This window comes from Micromys minutus, assembly GCF_963924665.1.
Source record: "Micromys minutus genome assembly, chromosome: 1".
NCBI classification, from domain to species: domain Eukaryota; kingdom Metazoa; phylum Chordata; class Mammalia; order Rodentia; family Muridae; genus Micromys; species Micromys minutus.
In genome coordinates, this window is record NC_137969.1 from 150,765,535 (window position 1) to 150,786,778 (window position 21,244).

The 21,244-nt window shown below is 40.4% G+C and overlaps 1 protein-coding gene and 1 pseudogene across 2 annotated transcripts; one reads left to right on the forward strand and one right to left on the reverse strand.

Moving 5' to 3' along the window:
- Positions 1–1,970: 1,970 nt before the first annotated feature.
- Positions 1,971–4,321, reverse strand: LOC308436458 (kinesin-associated protein 3-like; annotated as a pseudogene). The gene has a single exon. The product of its transcript is annotated as a kinesin-associated protein 3-like (transcript).
- A 3,258-nt stretch (positions 4,322–7,579) lies between these two features.
- On the forward strand, positions 7,580–19,121 carry YIPF4 (Yip1 domain family member 4). The gene is made up of 6 exons (XM_080928607.1): positions 7,580–7,842; positions 9,475–9,634; positions 11,341–11,512; positions 14,308–14,385; positions 16,224–16,337; positions 16,835–19,121. The coding sequence occupies exons 1-6, from the start codon at positions 7,764–7,766 to the stop codon at positions 16,970–16,972; spliced, it is 741 nt and encodes a 246-aa protein (XP_080784733.1). The 5' UTR covers positions 7,580–7,763; the 3' UTR covers positions 16,973–19,121.
- Positions 19,122–21,244: the final 2,123 nt, after the last annotated feature.

Consider the following 21,244-nt stretch of genomic DNA (forward strand, 5'->3'; position numbering starts at 1 on the left):
TGGGAGCTGAAAAGATATCTCAGAGGTTAAGATGGCTGCTCTTTCAGAGACCTAGATTCAGTTCCCAGCATGCACCTGGCAGTTCACAACTGTTTGCAAGTAATTCTAGTTCCAGATGATCTGAAGCTCTTTCAACCTTTGTGGAAACTAAGCACACTCTGAGCAGACACAGGACCACCAATTCTACAGTGGTACTAGGTTCAATAAGAAATCAGGCTGAGCAAGCCAATAAACAGCATTCCTCCATGGCTTCTGTGTCTGCTCCTGCCTCCAGGTTCCTGCTCTGAGTTTCTGTTCTGACTTCCCTTAGTAAAGAACTATTGTTACTTGGAAATGTAATTGAAATAAACTCTTTCCTCCCCAAGTTGCTTTTAGTCCTGGTGTTTCTTTCTTTTCTTTTCTTTTTATTTGTATTCTTTTATGCAAAAATGCTTAAAATTTGTACATTTATCTTTGTTTTTTTAAAATAAAGTGGTTAAAAAAATAAAAGAAATAGATATTTTACATTTAGTTGTCTTTGTGTTTGTGTAGGGGTTCATATACATCACAGCGTGTAGGCGAAAGAGAGGACAATGTGCAGCAATCGGCTTGCTCCTTTCATCATATAGGTCCTGGGACTTGAACTCAGGTCTTCAGGCTTGGTGGCAAGTGATGTTACTTACCCCGTCATCTCACCAGCTCTCACCATAGATTTTTTTTAAATTATAAAAGTGAGAGTTGGACAGCACTGATTCAAACCTTTCTGACTTTAATATTTTGTGGGTAAAAGAGAAACAAAAACAATAACTTCATGCTTTCCCAACTGAACTTGCAAACATAAACAACGTCCCAGATCACACACTACCTTTGTGTGTTAGGCAAGAACAGACCTGTTGGTTAGATTTACATTTCTCAAGCAGACGAACTGAACTGTCCAAAGAACCTTCCCAGCTCCAGCTCTGTGTTAAACGTGTGAAATAAGGTGAGTAGTTCACGCAGACCAGTGGAATTTTAAAGTTAAAAGCAGAAATCTTCCCCTTGATCTGCACTGTTCTGAAGCTTATGTTTCCCTCAGTAGGAGACGATCAAGCAAGAATCTTCGCTCATGCTGAATTCATTTGCTTGGTTTCTCAAAGTTTTCAATATTTTACAATCAATGAATTATTTTCAAAGCTCATTATTAATCATCATGTCTCTTTGCATTCCCACTACCCACTCCCAACATAACTGAACAAACAGTCCTTTCCTTAATTTTCTTAGGTAAGGCAAAAATAATTAGCATCTTCCCATTTTATACTGTGCACTTCGGGGAGAACAGACTTAGAAGCGCAGGGCTGCTCCTGCTCTACCGACAGAGGATTCTGCTCCCCAGTATTGCTGCAGGGAACATGTGACTCTGGATCACTCAGTGGTCTATACTGATGCATAACTTACTTATAGCATATGTTCACTGTTAGTTAAACACTCACATAGTTAATAACTTAGTGAAAGAAACTTCTAGACAGCATGGGATAAAAAGGATGAGGTTCATTTAAAATAAAATTTAAAGGTAGCATGGCTCACAGGAAATTCTAAGTAGAGAGAGAAAGCAAAACGTAAGTGTGTGTATCCCATGAACATGAGTGTTTCTTATGAAACACGGTAAGTATGAGCACATGGCTTTGGCTCACTCCATTGTGTGTACGCCACTTTTCTTTAATAGAAATTAGTCACTTAATGTACATAATGTAGTGTCTGTTTTTCCAGGATAGTGGTTTTGCAACAGTCTCATGGGAAATGTGATTCACCTCAGGATGTGGCTGGATGAGTGAACAGTGGAGCATCAAGTGTATTGACGAAGACTGAGGGTTAGTTACCCCAAAGCTAACAACGTGGAGAATTAAGCAACACAGCCCACAGGACTACAACATGCATTATTAAGTCAAGGTTCAAGGTTAACCCACAGCACACAGATTTCTCCTAAGCTGAGTGTATGCATGGGAGGGGTGATTTTATCGAGACCCAAAGCTGTAGTAGTAAGGCTCGTCAGGGCCGAGTCCATATGCGGTGACAGGGTGTCCAAGGATTCCCACTGGCTGACCAAGGAAACGCGTGCTGCCCAACCACATCTCCATTCTGGAGGTGAAAATCATTGAAGAAGTCTGGACTTATTGCTCCTTCAGAGGTAATCAGTCCATCTGAGTTGTAGAAGAGGTCATGCCTTTCGAGAATGTCCCCTTCATGGATGTACGGCTCAATCCCACCATCACCCTATAAGTACTGCTCACTCTCAACCATCTGACGACTCTCCACCATCTCCAACCACTGAGAGTTATGCCAGAGAAACTTCTCACTCTGAATTTTCTTTGCCCACTCTTCATCATACTCTGCGATGATATCTAATGTGTTATCACAGACTTTCCAGATTCCATTATTTTTATCATGCATCAGGTCTATGAGATATGCTGGAGCTTGTGTTTCCTTGATTATGACATCTCTTGTGGCCTGATGAAAAACCATCTAGTAGAAGACATAAATTATCTGACACACAAATTCATCATCTTCTTGCTGAGCATTCAGCAGTTAAATGAGTGCTGGGATTATCCCAGATTTAGCTAGTAGTGCAGCGCACGAGTCATCCATAGACACTGTCCCAATCATTATGACCACTTCCAACACAAGGTCATCTTCTGCGGCACCTAGCTTTAGTTTATCTTTGAGGAATGGAACTAGTTTGTACTCCTTCAGAACCAGTTCCCAGTCTAGATCTGGGATTGTCAGATTTACCAGTGTTCCTAAACACTCGATTACGAACTCCTCCTCTTCATCACTAGAAATCTGGGCTGCAAGGTCCCCAACATAATCAATGAACAAATTCTTAGTGGGTCCATCGTGCTGGGAGATGTTTCTGATCATCTTCATCAGCAGTGGGTCCTTGAGCTTCAGTGCTCTTTTCATGAGCATTTTCAGCCCATTTCCTTCACAGATGAGCTGGACATTTCTCTTGTTAGCAGCAAGATTGATGCAGAAAGAAATCAGCTCCAAGACAATTCGCTCATCTGAACATTCAAAGAGCATCTTCATTAACTGTGGTATCAGTCAGTATATGCAAACATTGACTTAGAGTGGTCATCCATGCTTATGCTATTTGTTTGTAGTTTTCATTGCCCAGGAGCGCAGTGAGCTTTGGGAGAAGTCCGACTTGTACCATCTTATTCCTCAGGCCTATGTCAAACGAGAGGTTTAAGAGGAGCCGGAGGGTGATATTCATGAGATCTTCACCCTCACAGGGCATCATTTTTACCATTTTTTTTCTGGTAAAATATCCATCTGTACCATGTCATTTTTATTCTCCATAAAAATACTGAGTTTCTTCAAGAATGACACGACCAGAATGAGCAGCTCAAAGTTGTCCCGATCAAGGGCCTTCACCAGCATGTGGACGATGTTCTTGTTCCTCATCTTCAGCTCCGTGCGTGTGTCCTCCGCAAGACTCAGGAGCAGATAGAGAGCCACTCTCAATAGCTGCTCTCGTTTCACCACAAGTCCCTGGTATTTTTTTAAGGTTTTGTCATAATCCTTTCTCAAGGTTTAATTTTCAAGGTCTTCATCAACAGCTTTCTTCTTCTTAGAAAGTTCTTCTTGCCAAAGCTCGTGTTTTTTTAACTCATGATCAATGATATTCATGCACAGCACTCCAATTTTATAGTGAGTAATGAGCCCATGAAAATGAGAAAAGCTGGAGAAGCAGAAGAAGATATAAATGATGTTTGTAGCTAACTCAATGCTTTGTTTTCAGTCTTCTCTCAGGACTCTTGCTAGTGGGCCCAGGGCAGTTTCATTTAATAATAGCTCTTCCAGGTTATCAGGATTTCAAGCAAGCTGTAGAATCAAGGCAGAACCCCGAACCTTGTCTGGAATGTCTTCATACAAGAGCTCAATGTACTCATCCATGTCATTAATGTTGGCTACTTTGTCAATCTCCATCCCTTCAAAAGGAGGTAGGTCTTTAGGCTTGCTTGATTTTTCTTTTTTTTTTCTTTTTTTCTTTTCCTGACAATGAGTCCCGGCGGTTCTGTAGATAATACAAAAGCTGTTCTATCTCATTTAGCTTTGAGGGATGGGTGAGTTTACATTCTTCAACCACTTTCCGGGCCAGAGAAGTTATGTGTGTTAGCATTGAGACTCTTCAGACAGATGATTTTTTGGCATTCCTTTCGCTCTCCCAACATGGGATCCCCCATTTCTCCAAGAATGGTAGCTTCCACTTCATACTGAACAATGAGAGCTTTTTCTGATGGAGCACATCAATATTCCCCCCTTTAACTCTCCTTTTGAGGTATCTGGCGTCCTTGCCTTGCATGGAGTGTCTGAGAATCTCGGTCCTGGTGTTTCATTGCAGTGATAGAATCCCTAAAGTACACATATTTAAAAGCAGTGCCCTATGTGTTCAGGGGCCCTGAAGAGGACATCAGCTTTGGATCCCTGGAGCTGGAGTCACAGTGTCTGTCAGCTGCCTGAACTGAGTGCTGAGGACCAAACTTGGATCTTCCGGAAAAGCAGCCAGTGCTCTTAACTGTCAAGCTGTCATTCTAGCCTTCATTTCTACACTCAGTCGCATTTCTACATCAGGGCTGAGGGTGCACTCAGTTGGTTCAGTGCTTGGGTAGCATTTACTAGTGGCGGAGTCTGGTTGCCAGCACTGCCTAAGGCAGACTTGATGGCACTTGCCTGTAATGCTGTCCCTGGAAAGGCACAAAGAGCAAGATCAGATGCTCAAGGTCAAACTTGGGTACATATGGAATTGGAGGCCAGCTTAGGCTTCATATACCATGTCTGAAGAGAAAAAAAAATTACTTGCTGGGCAGTGGTGGCGCACACCTTTAACCCCAGCACTCGGGAGGCAGGAGCATGCCTAGGCTACACAGAGAAACCCTACAGGGGTGAAAAAAAAAGAGAGAGAAACATGGCCGCATTCCAGCTCCTTGCTGTTCTTCACTCTTAGTATCTTGTGGTTTGTCACTAATTCTGTTGGATTTCTAACCTCAATGTCTCTCATAGTTACTTTCTCATTTCTAGAATTCTAAACCTAGTACAAGAATCGTGTGTGTATGTGTCTGTGTGTATGGAGACAGAAGTAGGTGAATATGTGAGTTCCAGGCAAGCCTGGATTTATAGAGAATTACTAGCCAGTCAGAACTACATAATGAAGACCTGTTAAAAATATTCTAATGCGTATCTACAAAAGTCTTCACTTTCCCAATATGTATAGTTTAAGTAATAGTTCAAAGAGGTATATCTGGTTATATCACACCCTTTCCTCAGGAGAAAATAACGTAAACTCTTCAGAATATCTCATGAACCTCTCCCTTTCCTTCAACAGGGTTTCACTGTCTCTAGCTGGCCTGAACCCTCCATGGAAACCAGACTGGCACTGAATTCACAGAGGTCTGCTTCTCAGGTGTTGGGGAAAAAAGATGTTGTCCACACGCCTGGTCCTTTATAGTTACTTTACTACATATTTACGTGATTTTATCTGCATCAATTTTATTCTCATAAAAATTCCATGACTTCCGGTCTCCCGAGTCCAGTAAATCACTACACATACACCTTTACATATTTCTCTTAACTTTCTATTCATCCTTTGTGTGCCAACCTGTTCCCTCCGGTAAAAAAAAAAAAAAAAAAAAAAAAAAAATCCCTAAGTTCCTTTTAAGGTATTAGAGAATATGCCTTTCTTTCGTTCCATTATGGATTCCTTGTGCATCGTTCATGTCTTTCACAATACACCCTCAGAGCACTCAAAACCACTTTTATGTAGTTTGAATATTAAACTGTATTTAGGCATATAAAAACATAGGTAGGAACTGAAGAGATGGCTCAGCTATTAAGAGTCCATACTGCTCTGGCGCTCTTGCGGAGGCCCTGGATTCTGTTCCTAACACCCATGTGAGGATGCTAACAGCTGCTTGTGACTCCATTTTCAGGGGCCCAAACATTCTCCTCTGGCTCCGAAGGAACCTGCGCTCAGTGTATACTGTTAAGGGTTTTTGCCGTGATCGGAGGGCCAAAGGATACCACAAAATACCACCATGCAAAAGACCTGACTGGAGAGGCTTATTGGAGGGTAGTTATACAAAAGGCTGCCTCTGAGAGCCTCAAGTAGCAAGCTGTGAAGGCTTGGGCTATATAAATGGTAAGGAGCATGTGCACAGGGAGATTACTCAACGTAGCAAAAGGGGAAGTACGTCGAATTCATAGTTGATGACGTAGCCGCTGGCGCTGTTACCGAAGCTGGGCTAGGGGTGTTGGCATTAGGATAGCCCCCTCCCCCAGCAATGGCTCCACCCACAGGTGACAGGAACCTAGCACATCAATTGCCATGGAAGCAGCCAAAGCATTCCCAGAAGACATCAGTTCTAAATCCCATCTCCACCTGGGAGCAAGTGACGTCACTACCCCTACAAAAGACCAAAACCCTCCCTCCTCTCCCTCTTTCCTCTTCCTCTCTTCGCCCGGCCTTGACCCCTGCCCTATCCCGTTCTATTAAACCTCTCCACGTGGAACCGTGTTTGGTGTGGTCTGTCTGGGCCTAGGCGAGAAATCTAATTTACAACAAGGGGAGCACCAGGTTCAGGGATGTGGGTGGTTCTCGGTTTACCAACATACATATACATACTTTAAAAATAATAAAAAGTAAAATGTAAGATTATAAACATAGATGAGTGACTGGGAAGATGGCTCAGAGGTTAAGAACTGTTGCTGCTCTTGTAGACTTGAGTTTGGGTTTCCAGTACTCGCATTGGTGGCTCACATCTGCTAGAACTGGAGATCTGAAGTCCTCTTGAGGCTTCTGCAAGCATCTGCACGCACACGTACACTGAAGCACACACGCATAGACTTTAAAAATAAAACCCTCTTAGGTGAGTTTGTAAACTGGGTAGTTTATCAGGGGACAGCTGAAATCAGCACCAGGCGCGAAACAAGGGACTTACTCTTTGCCCTAATTTATCCTTTCCGGACTGTAGCCTTCCTCATAAGAGAATTCGGCCAGAGTACACTTAATCTGTAGATGGAAATTTACAGCTTTACGATGACCATTCTCCAGCCTCTTTGTTTTGAAAATAAAGAGACTAGGCTTTGACATGGCACATAGTTTTATAAACATTCTGTACAATTAATGAATGAAGGTGGCAGAATTTGTGGTCAGAAATGAGGGACTCTAAGTCTTGAAATTTAAGTAGTTTTTGTGGGTTTGTTGTTGTTTTGCTTTGAGGCGGGGCCTCACTTTTTAGCCAATGCTGGCCTCGAAGTCGCAACAATTCTCCTGCCTCAGCCTCTACGAGTTCCGGGAATACAAGTCAAACGACTAACCTCTCAAATTCTGTTAAACAACGAAGAGGATATGTTTATTAAAACAGAAAGAGGGAAACTTTGTAAACTATTTAAATAAACAGCCGATTAGGGCGAAACAGGTTTCTGAGGTCACTTCCGGCTCCGGGGTGGTTTCCGGAATCAACACCAGAAGGAGCCAATCAGAGCTTCCTCACGGGAGCCAATAGTCGAGTAGATTACAAACAGCCAATCCAGGTGGCGCTGTCACTGTTATGGTCCTGTCCGGGCGTCCGTGTCGTGGTGCTTGGGTGCTCGCCATCGGCTGGGCTCTGGAGCGACCTCGTCAGGAGCGGCCGGGTGAACTGCCTCTCGGGTCTCCGTCCTTGCCCCAGCCCGCGCCTTCCGGCTCGCAGGCCGCCCCTTAGCAGGTCGTCCCCTGGCCCGGGCCCCGCCGCTCCGAGGCCGGCGGGATGCAGCCTCCGGGCCCGCCCCCGGCCTATGCGCCTGCGAACGGGGACTTCACCTTTGTCTCTTCGGCGGACGCGGAAGGTGAGGCCGAGGCTGACAGGCCTTCGGGGCGGGGATGGCAGGGTGCGGACTCCGCCGCTGTGCTCTCTGGACTTTCCCGGAGGCCTCGGGTGACTAGAGAGGGTGCGGGGCGCCGGCCCTGCGTTGAGCCTCACCACCCCGGCTGCGGGCTGGGTCCCCGTGTGGCTGGTTCACAAGTGAAATCGCCGATCTGTGTAAGGTTTTCTTTCTGACGTGCTCCGCTCCAGTTACTCTAAGGAGTGAAGGATCTAAGAGTGAGAACAAAGTAGAGCTGTGTTGCTCTGCTAATAATAGGAAAACCTTTTTCCCCACTGAGGTTACTTTTTGGCAGCTTAAGGGGAACTTTCTTCAAAGAGACGTGGTTTTTATTGTTTTTAATTGAATTTGACTTCTTGTCCAGATCCCTGTGTCCACACAGTTTGTAGTGTTTGACCACAACATTCAGAAAACTGGATTTAAGAGAATTTGAAACTTAAGGAATTCAACTCAGTGTCCCCACCCTCCCCCCTTTAGTTCAACTCCTTGTAACCTGACTTTCCATTTGCTAGTGTTTTGGCATTTTGCTTTTACTTAATTTTATTTATTTCCCAGGGACCAGATTTAACTGCCTGATATGAAGAAGTTGATTTGACTATAGAACTGTTCAAGAAGCTAGGGCTTGTCCGGTGGTGAACCCCTTCAATCCCAGCTCTGGAAGGCAGAGGCAGATAGTTACCTGAATTCCAGGCCAGCTTGAACTACAAATTTATCAAGTTCTCTGCCAGCCAGGATTACATATTGAAATCTTGTCTTAACAAAGTAGAAAGAAAAGAAATTTCAGTGTAGACAGTTTAGAGATAATCATAAATTTTCTCAGAAATCTGATTTCTATAAATATTATTTGTTTTTTGGGGGGTTTTTGTATTTTTTTCCTTTCTTTTTCTTCTTTCTTTTTTTTTTTTTTTTTTTTTTAATGAGACAGGGTCTCACTATGTTAACTCTGGTTGCCTTAGACTCTTTGTAGACAAGGTAGCTTCTGTCTCCCTACTTTAGGGATTAAAGACATATCCTATCACATACAGCTCTGGCCCTATTTTAAATTTTAGTCTGACACAAATTTTTAAGATGTGTCCTGTAGATCAGGGACTGGGAACAAGGTAACATTTTCAGTGGGTTGGTATATGCTATAAGAAGTCTGATGTAGGACTGACTGTGTAGCTTAGTTGGTAACAGGCAAGAGGCTCTGAGTTTACCTCCCCAGCGGTATAGAAGTATAGAAGGTATGGTGATTCATCCTAGCATTTGGAAGGTAGAGCAGGAAGGTCCGAACTTAAGATCATCCTTGTCTAAGTATTGAAATTGAGGTCAGCCTGGGCTACATGCCTTAGCCTCCTGAGTGCTGAAGTTACAGGCATGTTCTATTATACCTGGCTTGTCTTTCACCTCTTTTGTTTTTTCTCTAATTGTAAAATGAAAGGTAGTACAGTGTCTATCATTGATTAAAAATTTTTTCCATTGACAAAATTTGATTATATGTAATATCAAATATTCAGAGATAAGCAAATCATAATTGCTTGAAAAAAATGTGTGTGTGTGTGTGTGTTCAGATTTACATATTTTACCCTGGTTTACAGTTTTGTCTTCTCTTCTAAGATCTCAGTGGTTCTATAGCAGCTCCAGATGTCAAATTAAACCTGGGTGTAAGTGGAGATTTTATCAAAGAATCTACGGCTTCTACATTTCTGAGACAGAGAGGCTATGGCTGGCTTTTGGAAGTTGAAGATGAGGATCCTGAAGATAACAAGCCCCTTTTGTATGTGAAAAATATGTAATTTGTGTTTTTAAGACCTAATCTGTAGGATGCTTATATTTTTAAAGACAGATGAGGAAAAGCTTAAGCCTTTTTGGTGAAAAAAATGAAGTAGAGAAAGCTTTTGGTAAAGAACAGAGAGATGGCTCAGCAGTTAAGAGAGCTTCCTGGTGTTTCAGAGAACTTGACTTTAGTCCTGGACCCATATCAGGCAACACAGCTAGCTGCCTGTAGTCCCATCTCCTGTCTGTTTTCTGACTTCATACACTCATAGAAACAAGTGTACAAATACATCTTTAAAAAATGACAGCAGTTTTCAGGGTTACTGGTCTTTTAAAAAACTGATACAGTACAGCTCAGCTGAAGTGTGTGCCTTTAATCCCAGTACTCAGAAGGCAAAAGCAGGTGGATCTATGTGAGGCTGGGGCCAGCCTGATCTACAGAGTTTCAGAACAGAGAAACCCTGTCTCAGGAAAAAGGGAAACTGAAGCAATAATGAAAGAGTGTTTCTTTAACCTGAATATCAGGAATTTCGTTCGTTCCCCCTACCTCCCAAGTCAGAGTTGGAACTTGCTCTGTAGAGTAGGGTGGCCTAGAACTCAGAGATCTGCCTGCCTACCTGTGCCTTCCAAGTCCTGGGATTAAAGGCATGCCTCAGTGGTTGTGAGGAACTTTTAAAATGGGGACTGGAGAACTGGCACAATGGTTAAGAGTACTATTCACAGAACTTACAAGGCTCATTACTCTTGTAATTCAGTTTTAGGGGATCCAAATCCCCTCCCCCCTCTTTATTTTATGTATGTGAGTACACTGTCTGCAGACACACCAGAAGAGGGCATCAGATCCCATTACTGGTGGTTGTGAGCCATCATGTGGTTGCTGGGAATTGAACTCAGGACTTTTGGAAGAGCAGCTCTTAACCACTGAGCTATCTCTTCAGCCCCCAAATTCCTATTCTGAGGGCACAAGGCACTTATGTCTTATACAGACATACATACAGATAAAACACTCATTAAAAATTATTTTTTAAAATCTATAGAACTGAAAGTCAGGCTTTGTAATCTCAGTATTTGAGGTATAGAAATGTGAGAATCAGGATTTACCCCAGAAGACCTAGACCTAGGTTGGCCGTCTCTGCAGAGGAGTAAGTGGGGAACGATGGAGCAGAACATGCAGCTCCATCCTTGTAGCTCGCTGAGTGTATGCGGGACAGACACATGTCAGTAAATGTGTCTTTAAAACAAGGTCCACTCTGCTGCCACGCTCCTGTAATCCCAACACTCTGGAGACAGACAGGTGTCCTTGTGAGTTTCAGGCTAGCAAGGATACTCAGACTCACACCCATACACAGATATGCTCTGATTCCAGATAATCATTGTTGAACAGTTAGGCTAAAATTTGGGTTTAAAATTTAATTATTTCTATGCAGTGTGGCACATACCTTTATCCCAATACTGGGACAGAGGCAGATCCTGGAAGCTTTGGTTTCATTCCATACTATTAGCAATTTCAAAACACTAGCAATTACAAGATTGGAGGATGTTTCAACATATGTAAAGCTGAGATATCTTTTACCATGGAATCAGTCTAATATGTACTTCATGTACAGTTGTTGACCTGTGGATATCATACTGTCTTGTTGAAAGTTCTTCTAAACCTGTTTTAGTATTCAAAGTTACAATTTTTAAGATCCTTTCTTTGAATTATAGGGAAGAATTGGACATTGATCTAAAGGATATTTACTACAAAATCCGTTGTGTTTTGATGCCGATGCCATCGCTTGGTTTCAATAGACAAGTGGTGAGAGACAATCCTGACTTCTGGGGTCCACTGGCTGTGGTTCTTTTCTTTTCCATGATATCATTATATGGACAGTTTAGGGTAAGTACACCTTGTTTGATTACAAATGTTAAATCTTTTTATGACACTCAAAAATTAGGTCCCTGAGCAGTACTGGTGCACTTTTTTCATCCCAGCACTCAGAAGGCAGAGGCAGGCTGATCTTTAAGAAAAAAAAAGGTGTAGTTACATATTTACTATAAAATACATGTATTTGAGACGTTTTTGCCTTTGTCTATTTTACCCTTATTTGTTTGTTCCTGAAATTGTTTCATAATGAATTAACTAAGGAGTACCTTGGACTAGTTCTTTCTCAGTGTTTCCATTTTTTTAAGATTTTTATTTGTTTTACTTACATGTATGTTTTGCCTGCATGAAAGTATGTGCACTAAGTACATGCCTGTTGTGTTGCCTGGAGCTAGCTTTACATGTGATTTAGCCATCCCATGAATGCTAGCAGTCAAACTCGGGTCCCTTGCAAGAACAAATATTAACTGCTAAGCTGTTTCTCTAGCCCCAGATTTTTTGAATTTTATTAAATTTGTTTGTTTGTTTGTTTTTTGAAACAGGGTTTCTTTGTGTAGCACTGGCTGTCCTGGAACTTGCTCTGTAGATTAGACTGGTCTCGAACAGAAATCGCCTGCCTGTTTCCTAAGTTCTAAAGGACTAAAGGTGTACAACACTATCACTATTCATTAATTTTTTTATGATTCATTTTTACTAATTTTAGTTATATGTGTGAGGCAGAAGCAGGTGGGTTTCTGTGAGTTCAAGGCTAGTCTGGTCTACTGTCTCAACAAAAAACAAGATTGAGCCTTAAAAAATGTATATGTATGTGGGCATGTTCTTTTTTTTTTTTTAAAGCATATATATGTGGGTACAGGCATGGTGTGCTGGTCCCTCGGAAAGTCAGTGTGAGTGCCAGCAATTAGATTTGGAATTCTGGAAGTGATGTGTGTTCTTGATGACAGCCATCTGTTCAGCCTCTACTAGTTACTTCGTTGTGTGACTAAATATCTAGCCAAAGCACCTCAGCAGAAAAAAGTATTTGTTTTGGCTCTCATTTCAAAATGGTGATGACATCATGGGGAAGCTTGCCCATTTCATTCAGCAGGTGCCCATGGGATAATACCACTCAGTATTTAGGGTAGGTTTCCACATCCATTAACCCAATCTGGAAACTCTCAGCTATACCCTGGTCTGGTTCCTGGGAGATTTTAAACTGTCTTGTCAAATGATATTAGGCCAGGTTTTGTAGTGCATACCTTTAATCCCAGCACTTGGGAGGCCAGCCGGCCTACATAGCTGGTTCTAGAACAGTGGAGAATACATAGTCTCAAGTGAAAGCAGAAAGAAAAAATAACAAAAACAAAACAATAACAGGTTACTTTTGGACATGGTGTTTATCACAGCCATGGGAAAGCAAACAGATACAGGCCTGGCACCTTCTAAAGCAAGTGCTTTATCCCTGAGCTATATATTTAGCCCAGTTTTTGTTTTTATTTTCTTTTGGGGCTCACTTGATAGTGATCCTCCTGCCTCAGATTTTTGAATATTAATATACAGGTATGAGCCCCTAATTTGGCTTATTTTTTATCATTAATATGTTCTATAGATATTTTGCAATTATATAAATATTGTGTTTCTCATCAAACTTGAGCCTAATAAATTTTCAACCCAGTTATTACTGTTATATTTATTTAATGGTGATTATCCTATCTCCTTCATTTTATCTATGCTTACTAGCAAGTAATTTTTAAAGAACCGCTACCCTTTTCTGTTACTTACTTATCCAGTTATTTACATTAGTGTGGGTTCTTTATTTAGATTATTCCAGCGTTAGCCATTGGGAGCTTCCTTGAGTTCCTGTACTTTGTGTCTGTGTGTGCATGCGCAGGTGAGTGTGTGTTCAAATTAATACCAGAGGTCAGCTTTGATGGTTGTTCCTCAGGACACCATCTACTTTGATTTTTGAGACAATGTATAAAGTGAGACTTGAGACTTGCCATTTAGCCTAGGTTCTGTCTCCATTCCCCAGTGCTGGGATTACAAGTGTGTGCCACTTTACCCAACATTTTGTGTAGGTCATGGAATTCACCTTAAAGCCCATGCTTTTGTGGCAAGAACTTTATCAACTGAGCTATAATTCACCTCCATGTTGCATACTTTTTGAGTACACTCTTTCTTCTAGCCTTAGAAGCAGTCAGTATTCTTCAAAAGTGTCAGTTCTAGTGAGGGAATATTTAGAAACCAAAATCCAGAATCTGCGTGTAGTCGGAGGCTGAGGCAAGAAGACTGATGTAAGTTTGAGGCTATCCTGATCTTCACAGTAAGTTTGAAGGCAGCCAGCACCACAGTGTAAGAATTTGTTCAGACTGATGGAGGAAACGAAGATCTAGGCAACCAGTATGTTTATATTCCTAACAGAGTATTATTTGCAAACTCTCCCAGGACACAGTGTTAAATACACCTATCTTAAATAAGTTTTAAAGACTTCTTAGACTGACAGCTTATTTTGGGATTGGCTCTTGCTTGCAAGATATATGATAAGCCAGAGGACTAGTAGTAAACATTTTGTCTTCTTTAAAGTTACCTTTTATCATGTATCTTGAAATAATGGAGATTTTATAAGCAATAATTGTTGGACTTTGATTTCGCTGTAGTTTGTATTGCACTTTGCATTTGTAAGACTTGGAGATGTACTTGAGAACTAATAGAGCTCAGACCTGAAATAGGGCTTGCTAAGCTGTTTTACATAGCAGAGAACTGGATTTCTGAAAATTTAGCAGTTTATTATGTTTTATTTTTTTAGTTAATGATTTTTTTTCCTCTTCAAGGTGGTCTCATGGATTATAACCATTTGGATATTTGGTTCACTGACAATTTTCTTACTGGCTAGAGTTCTTGGTGGAGAAGTAAGTACTTAATTTTAATAAGTATTTTTCTTAGTGTTTGTTTTTATGCTCTTTGCTAGACAGTCTCCTTAGATAGCCCTAGCTAACCTGGAACTCACTGTGTAGATGAGATTGGCCTTGAACTCACAGAACTCTGCCTCTCTCTCAAGTGCTAGAATTAAAGGCATGTGCCACTCTTCCTGGCAACAATAATAAATGGGTTCTGATCCCAGAATTGTCTTTTAAGTTATACTAGTTTCTTTCAGGATGATCAATACAGTTATTAAATCTACTCTATAACGTAAGGAATGAAGAGGAAAGGTCTCTTCCCACCTATCAAATACTATAATGCTCTTCACAGAAGCATAGAGTTGACAACTGCTCTCCAGCCAGCTCTCAGTTGCCATAGAGATTTCTCAGTGTTTCTCATTATTTGCCCTATTAGAGAATAGATTGGGGTTATACTTTTTGAGACAAAGACTCATAGATGAGGGCTTTAGTTTTTGGTCCTCTTGTCTGTATCTCAGGAATTGGGATTGCTAATATGTGCCACCACTCTCAGCCAGCAAATTAAAGTAATTTAAAATACTTATTTAGAGTTAACAAACTGGCAATATTAAGTATAAATACTACATTTTAGCTAAAAATAACTTATTTTTCCAAAACAGAAATGTTAAAAGAATAGCTTAACACATGGCTTCTTAAAAGCCAGCCTTTAAAACTGGCTTTCCTCATTCGGTGCCTTATGATGTCTAGTTTTAGTTAAACTATAAGAAGAGAGCAAGGCAGGCTGGAGAGGTGAGAGGTGGCTCAGCAGTTAAGAGCACTAACTGTCCTTCCCAAAGTCCTGAGTTCAATTCCCAGCAACCAAATGGCTCACACCATCTAATGGGATCTGATGTCCTGTTCTGGTGTGTCTGTAGTCAGCTACAGTGTACACACATGAAACAAGTAAATGACTCTTGAAAAGAAAAAAAAGGAGGAGGAGGAAGAAAGCAAGACTTCACACAGCTAAACAGCTGAAAGAGTATTTTAATAGCTTTTTCAGATCAGTGTAGATTTTGTTCCTAAATACTCCAAAGTGCAGCAAACATAGTTTGTTAAAGGTTTGTTGCAGTTAGGAATTTCTATATATGAACTGGTCATTAAGAATGACTCTGAGGTCTGGAGAGTCAGCTCAGTGGTTAAGAGCACCTGTTCTTGCAAAGCACTGGTTCCGTTCACAGCAGCCACATGGGGACTTGCCACTTGCTCAGGCACCAGGCATGCATGTGGTGCAGACATACATGCAGACAAAACACTTAGGCACACAAAATAAAAGAAATATTTAAAAAACAAAATCCTCTGGATGGATTTTGCAACAACACACCTTTGTCATTTATAAAACATTACTTCTGCCAGATGTGGCAGCTCATGCCTTTCATCTCAGCACTGAGAAAGAAGAAGCAGGTAGAATTCTGGAGTTTGAGGCCAGCCTGGTCTACAAGGTGAGTTCCACAACAGCCAGGGCTACACAGAGAAACCCTGTCTGAGAAAAGAGACCAAAAGTTACCTTATTCTCTGTGTGTGTGTGCATTCCATGTATGCAGTGTAATGATGGTAGACACATAATCCTGGAGCTAGAGACAGGGTCTGCAATATGGGGTTGAGTATCAGGACACTGAAGCCTATTGAAGCCTATTGAAAATACAGTGGTAATATATAAGATGAGAGAATATGTTGAAATACATTGGATGTGATCCTTTATGATTTTTAATTCTCATACTTTTGTCAGTCAGACAAAGAATATGATATTGAAAATGGTTAAAATAAATATTCTGATTCCTGTGATGCTCATGTACATTTTTTAAACTTCATAGGTTGCATATGGCCAAGTTCTTGGAGTCATAGGGTATTCGTTACTTCCTCTCATTGTAATAGCCCCTATACTTCTGGTGGCTGGGTCTTTTGAAATGGTATCTACACTTATAAAAGTAAGTTATACAGTGTGTATTGTGTTTACTTTGCTGCTGTTTTTTGTTTGTCGGGTTTTGATTTTGTTTGGGGGCTTTTGTTTGGTTTTTGAGACATTTTGATTCTGATAGCCCAAGCTTGCCTTGAATTCAAGTGGTAGGTGTAAGCCAATGTGCCTGACTCCAAGTGTCTCTTTAGATGGAGTTTACAGGTGATTATTATGGTTAGGTTTCTTTCCTTTTTTAATTACAGAAGTTAGGAAACAGAACAAGGTTAAATGTTCTTAAAAAGTATCACTTGCAGCAGCCCATGGTGGCATGTCTGTAATCCCAGCATTAGGAGGCAGTGGAGGTGACTTTGAGTTTGAAGCCAGGCCTACAGATCCAGACCTAGTTCCAGGACAGCCAGGGCCACCCAGACAAACTCTTATTTTTTTAAAAAAGTAAATGTTCTCTTTGATACTCAAAATGTTGATTGATTTGCTGACGTGCTGCCTTCTCCTTTTTTTTTCTTGAAGCTATTTGGTGTGTTCTGGGCTGCCTACAGTGCTGCTTCTTTACTTGTAGGTGAAGAATTCAAGACCAAAAAGCCTCTCCTCATTTATCCCATCTTTTTATTGTACATTTATTTTTTGTCCTTATATACTGGGGTGTGATCCAAGTTGTACATGAATCAAAAAGATGGTGTTACATTTCTATTAAGCTGGGAATTCTTGCTGAGGGGATTGGAAAAAACAATTACTAGTAAATTTTATACATTCCAGATAGAGAGGCAGGCTTAACGTCTTTTTAAAACAATATTTTTTGTATTTAAGTAATTGCAGTTATCTGGGATTTTTTTGGTCAGAATTCTGAATTTTGTTTGGTTCTTCATATTCTGCGAATAAATAAAAAGCATTGTGTATTCAGATTGTGTCAATATTCACCTGAACACTTGTGCCAAAAGCACCTGGATGGGTAATTGTGTTTTACTTGAACTATAAATTTGACAACACCCTGAAAATTTAAAAGTGCAATTTTTTTCTTTAAAGAATTTTCTCTGGCACCACAGATCCTGTAGATACCTATTTATATTTATACATATATATTTATGAAATAATTCTTATTCACAAAATATATTTCTGAATAGCCTAAAAATTAAGATACTAAATCTGATGCTTAAATTTTCTTTAATTTGGTCATTATTGTTTTTTGTTTAAAATTTAAAATTTGTTTTTTAAATTGTGTGTAATTTTTGAACTAATAGTTGCTGGTGTAGATTTGGTTTGTGTGTATGTGCTCTTAAAAAGTTTTGAATGTCTAAACATTTGATTTAAAGTTTTCTGTTCATCTTTTTGACCAAAGGAGCAAAAGATATAATGGATATGGCATTCATTAAAATCATTAATATATAGGAAAATAATATTTATAGCATCAGTAAATATTTTTAAGTGGTACCTTTAAATCATAAAAGTTATAGAAAAGAGACTTTTGAAGTCACATGGTCTTGAACAATGTTATATGAAGTAGAAAATAAAATGTTTTCCAGCTGTGTGTTTTGTTTTATAATACCTTGTCCTATATTACTTGATACTTTAACAAGTATTAGTTTTTTTTCTAACAAATTTACAGTTTTTGCTAGGGGAAACATTAAGAAAATTTTATCACAAGTTTTTGTAAATCATGGATTCTGTATATATCTCTAATATTACTTTGTAAAGTAGATAAACTATTTTATCTGTATCTATAAAACAGCAAATCCCTGTTAGCAAATTATTGTATTATTCTTTCCGATATTGCCCAAAAATTTAACTTCTGTTCCTGATATGTATGGTATGACATCGTCTCTGTGTGTTTCTTAGGCAAGACAGATCTATCCCCCCGCCCAAAAAAAACCCCAGGTTAAAAAAAGCCCTAAATAAAACGTAGAGAGCGTGGAATGATGAGGAGTATAGAAATGTCTTTGACTGCAAAAGCAGCAACAGAAGGAAAACGTGTTTCAGGAATCCTTTTGTTTGTGTCACTGCTTTGTATGTGTGGATTATTTGGGCTTCTTATTTGTTCCATTCATGGTGCTGGGTTAGACCTAGTGCCATGCACACGGTAGTCAAGCGCTGTCATGGTTAAGCACACCCCTCACCTAAGAGACATGTCCGGCCTACAAATCCAGTGAGCCACACGCGGCTTAGGATAGCTATGCACGCAGCTTAAATAAAAAGCATGAACTTACTCAAAACATTTTGGAATGTTTTGTGCAATTGAATGTGAACTTTAAGGTGATGCTCTTCTTTTCCAACTTGAAAGATTTGGCATACCTAGTTGATGTTCTTAGTGTTGACCCTGAAACTAAACTTTGGGGTCAAGGTCAAATTGTAACATCTTATTAATTGCTACAGCAAGATATTTTAGGAATATTCCACTCAACAATTATTTGAATTTTAATAAAAAAAAATCTTGTAAGTGCATATGATCAGTGATAAAAGGCTCAGCAGGTAAAGAATTTGCCTCTGCCTGGTTTTGTTTTTTAAAGGAAGCAGATTCCCCAAGGAGGGAGGGAGTTTAGTGTGCATGCCCACTCGTGTGCTTGGGTGTTTGTGTGTTTTGAAAGGTCTTAAATTCCAGCCAACACTGGGTCGAAGATCTGTCTGGTGCCAAACCCAGAATAAAATGCTACCAAGGTCACATTCTTCCCAACTTTTCATATGCTGTAGGAGCAACATCCTCACCCATGTGCATTGGGCATACCTCTGTATTCTTGGGCATCTCTTGTGGATTCTTTTTCTGGTAGCAGCTTGTACTTTGGAATTAAAGGGAAGTCAAACAAGATGCAAATGACTTGACATTCAGTTACAATTTGTATGGTAAGATGGGCTTGCCTCTGTGCTGACACCACAGAATTATTTCTCTTGTTGGCTTTGCTATGTGAAGCCTGCATGCCTAGGTCACATACAGTGCATATTCCCATACCCATGCTAACTCGGTCTAAGATGCTTGGATCCCTTGGGGACTTGTGCCCTAGTAACAGGTGGGTTTATGTTATTGGGCTGAACTAAGGACTAGCAAAAAGTAAGCATGTGGTTTGTTAAATGGAACAAACTTTTATGTCTTAGCTACCATTGTGACTAGTGATGTCATCAAGGTGGAGATAGCACATGAATGGCATGATACCATCTGACTAGTGATATAATGAACATGACAAAAGACATGTATGTGATTCTTCACAATTTTGGCTAATAACACATGGCATAAACTAAAATGGCATCAGTAGAACTTTCTATTACCACTGACCTCTCAGGAACATGCCACACTGTTTGGATTTTTACCTCCCTAGATGCCTAGTTAGATCACGGAAATTGGAGACTCTACATGGCTTGTTTCTTAGTATCAAAGGCTAATGCATTTTTATATCAGACTTAGCTAATACCAGACCTTCCAGTAGGTGGAAGAAAAATTGGCAGTTGTTCTGTGTGATATATTTGCTGGTTTCTAGAGGAAGCTTAAGTCACGTATGTGCCTGTAGCCAGCTATGAGAAGGAGCTGACACTTTGGGATGGCTAGACTTCTGTGAAATTGCAGCATCCCAGAACCAAGTCTGGTAAAGCTCAGGTCGAAAGCAGGACCCAAAAGAGTACCAGGTGCTTTGCAAGCTACTGCTAGCAGGCAGCTACAACAGTTGAAGACAAATCAGCTTGCTTGTGCAGGAGTTCTTTCCCTTTACTTGGATCTTGGACATTATTTAGGCTGAAGTCTGGGGAGAGAGGGGAAGACATACTGAGTAGAAACTTTGCAGTTCTATTTAACAGCCACCCCCACTCCTGTCAGCTCTTCCCTCACGCTCTGTAAGTAAACCCAATACAGTCCTGGTTCCCTGTGGTGAACTTTGGTGAATTCTAACCAGTGTCAAGTCCAAAGAGTTGGGTGGACTGGAGAGGTGTGGCTCCTTACATGTGGTGGCTCATAACCATCCATAATGGTATCTGGTGCCCTCTTATGGTGTATCTGAAGACAGCGACAGTGCACTCACATAAAAATAAAATCTTAAAAAAAAAAAAAAAAAAGAGTCAACATAGAAAATTATTCCAAGTAAAACCAGAATCCAAAATGTTAGGGGAGCCAGAGGTTTGTCTCAAGTTCAAATGACTCCTCAACTGGCCTTTGACAGTGCAAAATGATTAATTCTGATTTGGGTCATATGCATGGTCTTAAACACCTAGTAGGAAATTAAACAACAAAGGCCTTAAAATTATTGGTTTGTTCAGTGGTCTAAGGAATTACACTCTCAAACACTGGATTTAAATTTATAAACAACTATTCTCACCTCTTATCCTCATAACCTTTTTTGACACAAGGTCTTATGTAGATCTGACTGGCCTAGATCTCACTATGTAGACCAGGCTAGCCTTGAATTTACTGAGATATGCAAGTCTCTCCAGTGCTATGGTTAAAGGCACACATTTCCATGCCCACGTTATTTTCTTCAGACTTCAGGTCACTACAGAACCTATCTATATAATCTTGAGAAGACGGCTCACAGTTGCTGTAACCAAAAGTGGGAGACGTTTGAAGAACAAGTGGTTCACAGCCATCAGTAACTCTAGTCCCAGAGGATCTGGTAATCTCTTCTGACACCACACATGCCCAAGCACATAATTACATACAGGCAAAATACAGACACAAAATGAGTAAATATTGTTTTAACCTAAAAATTTAACCTAAAATTTCTCTTCCTATCTACAGGTCATATGCAAGGAACCTCACACTAATCCCAGGCACTCCATCTACTTTTAAAGGACCTGAAAGCAGATCCTGGGTTTATGGGATTAAGGGTGGGCTCCCCACCCCCAGCGGGAAACTTTAATTCTATCAAAGCTATTTAACCCAGCAAAGGCTAAATTTCCTGAACCTCCCCCTTTGTGCCAATTAACCAATTACATCAGAGTGTGAAGATG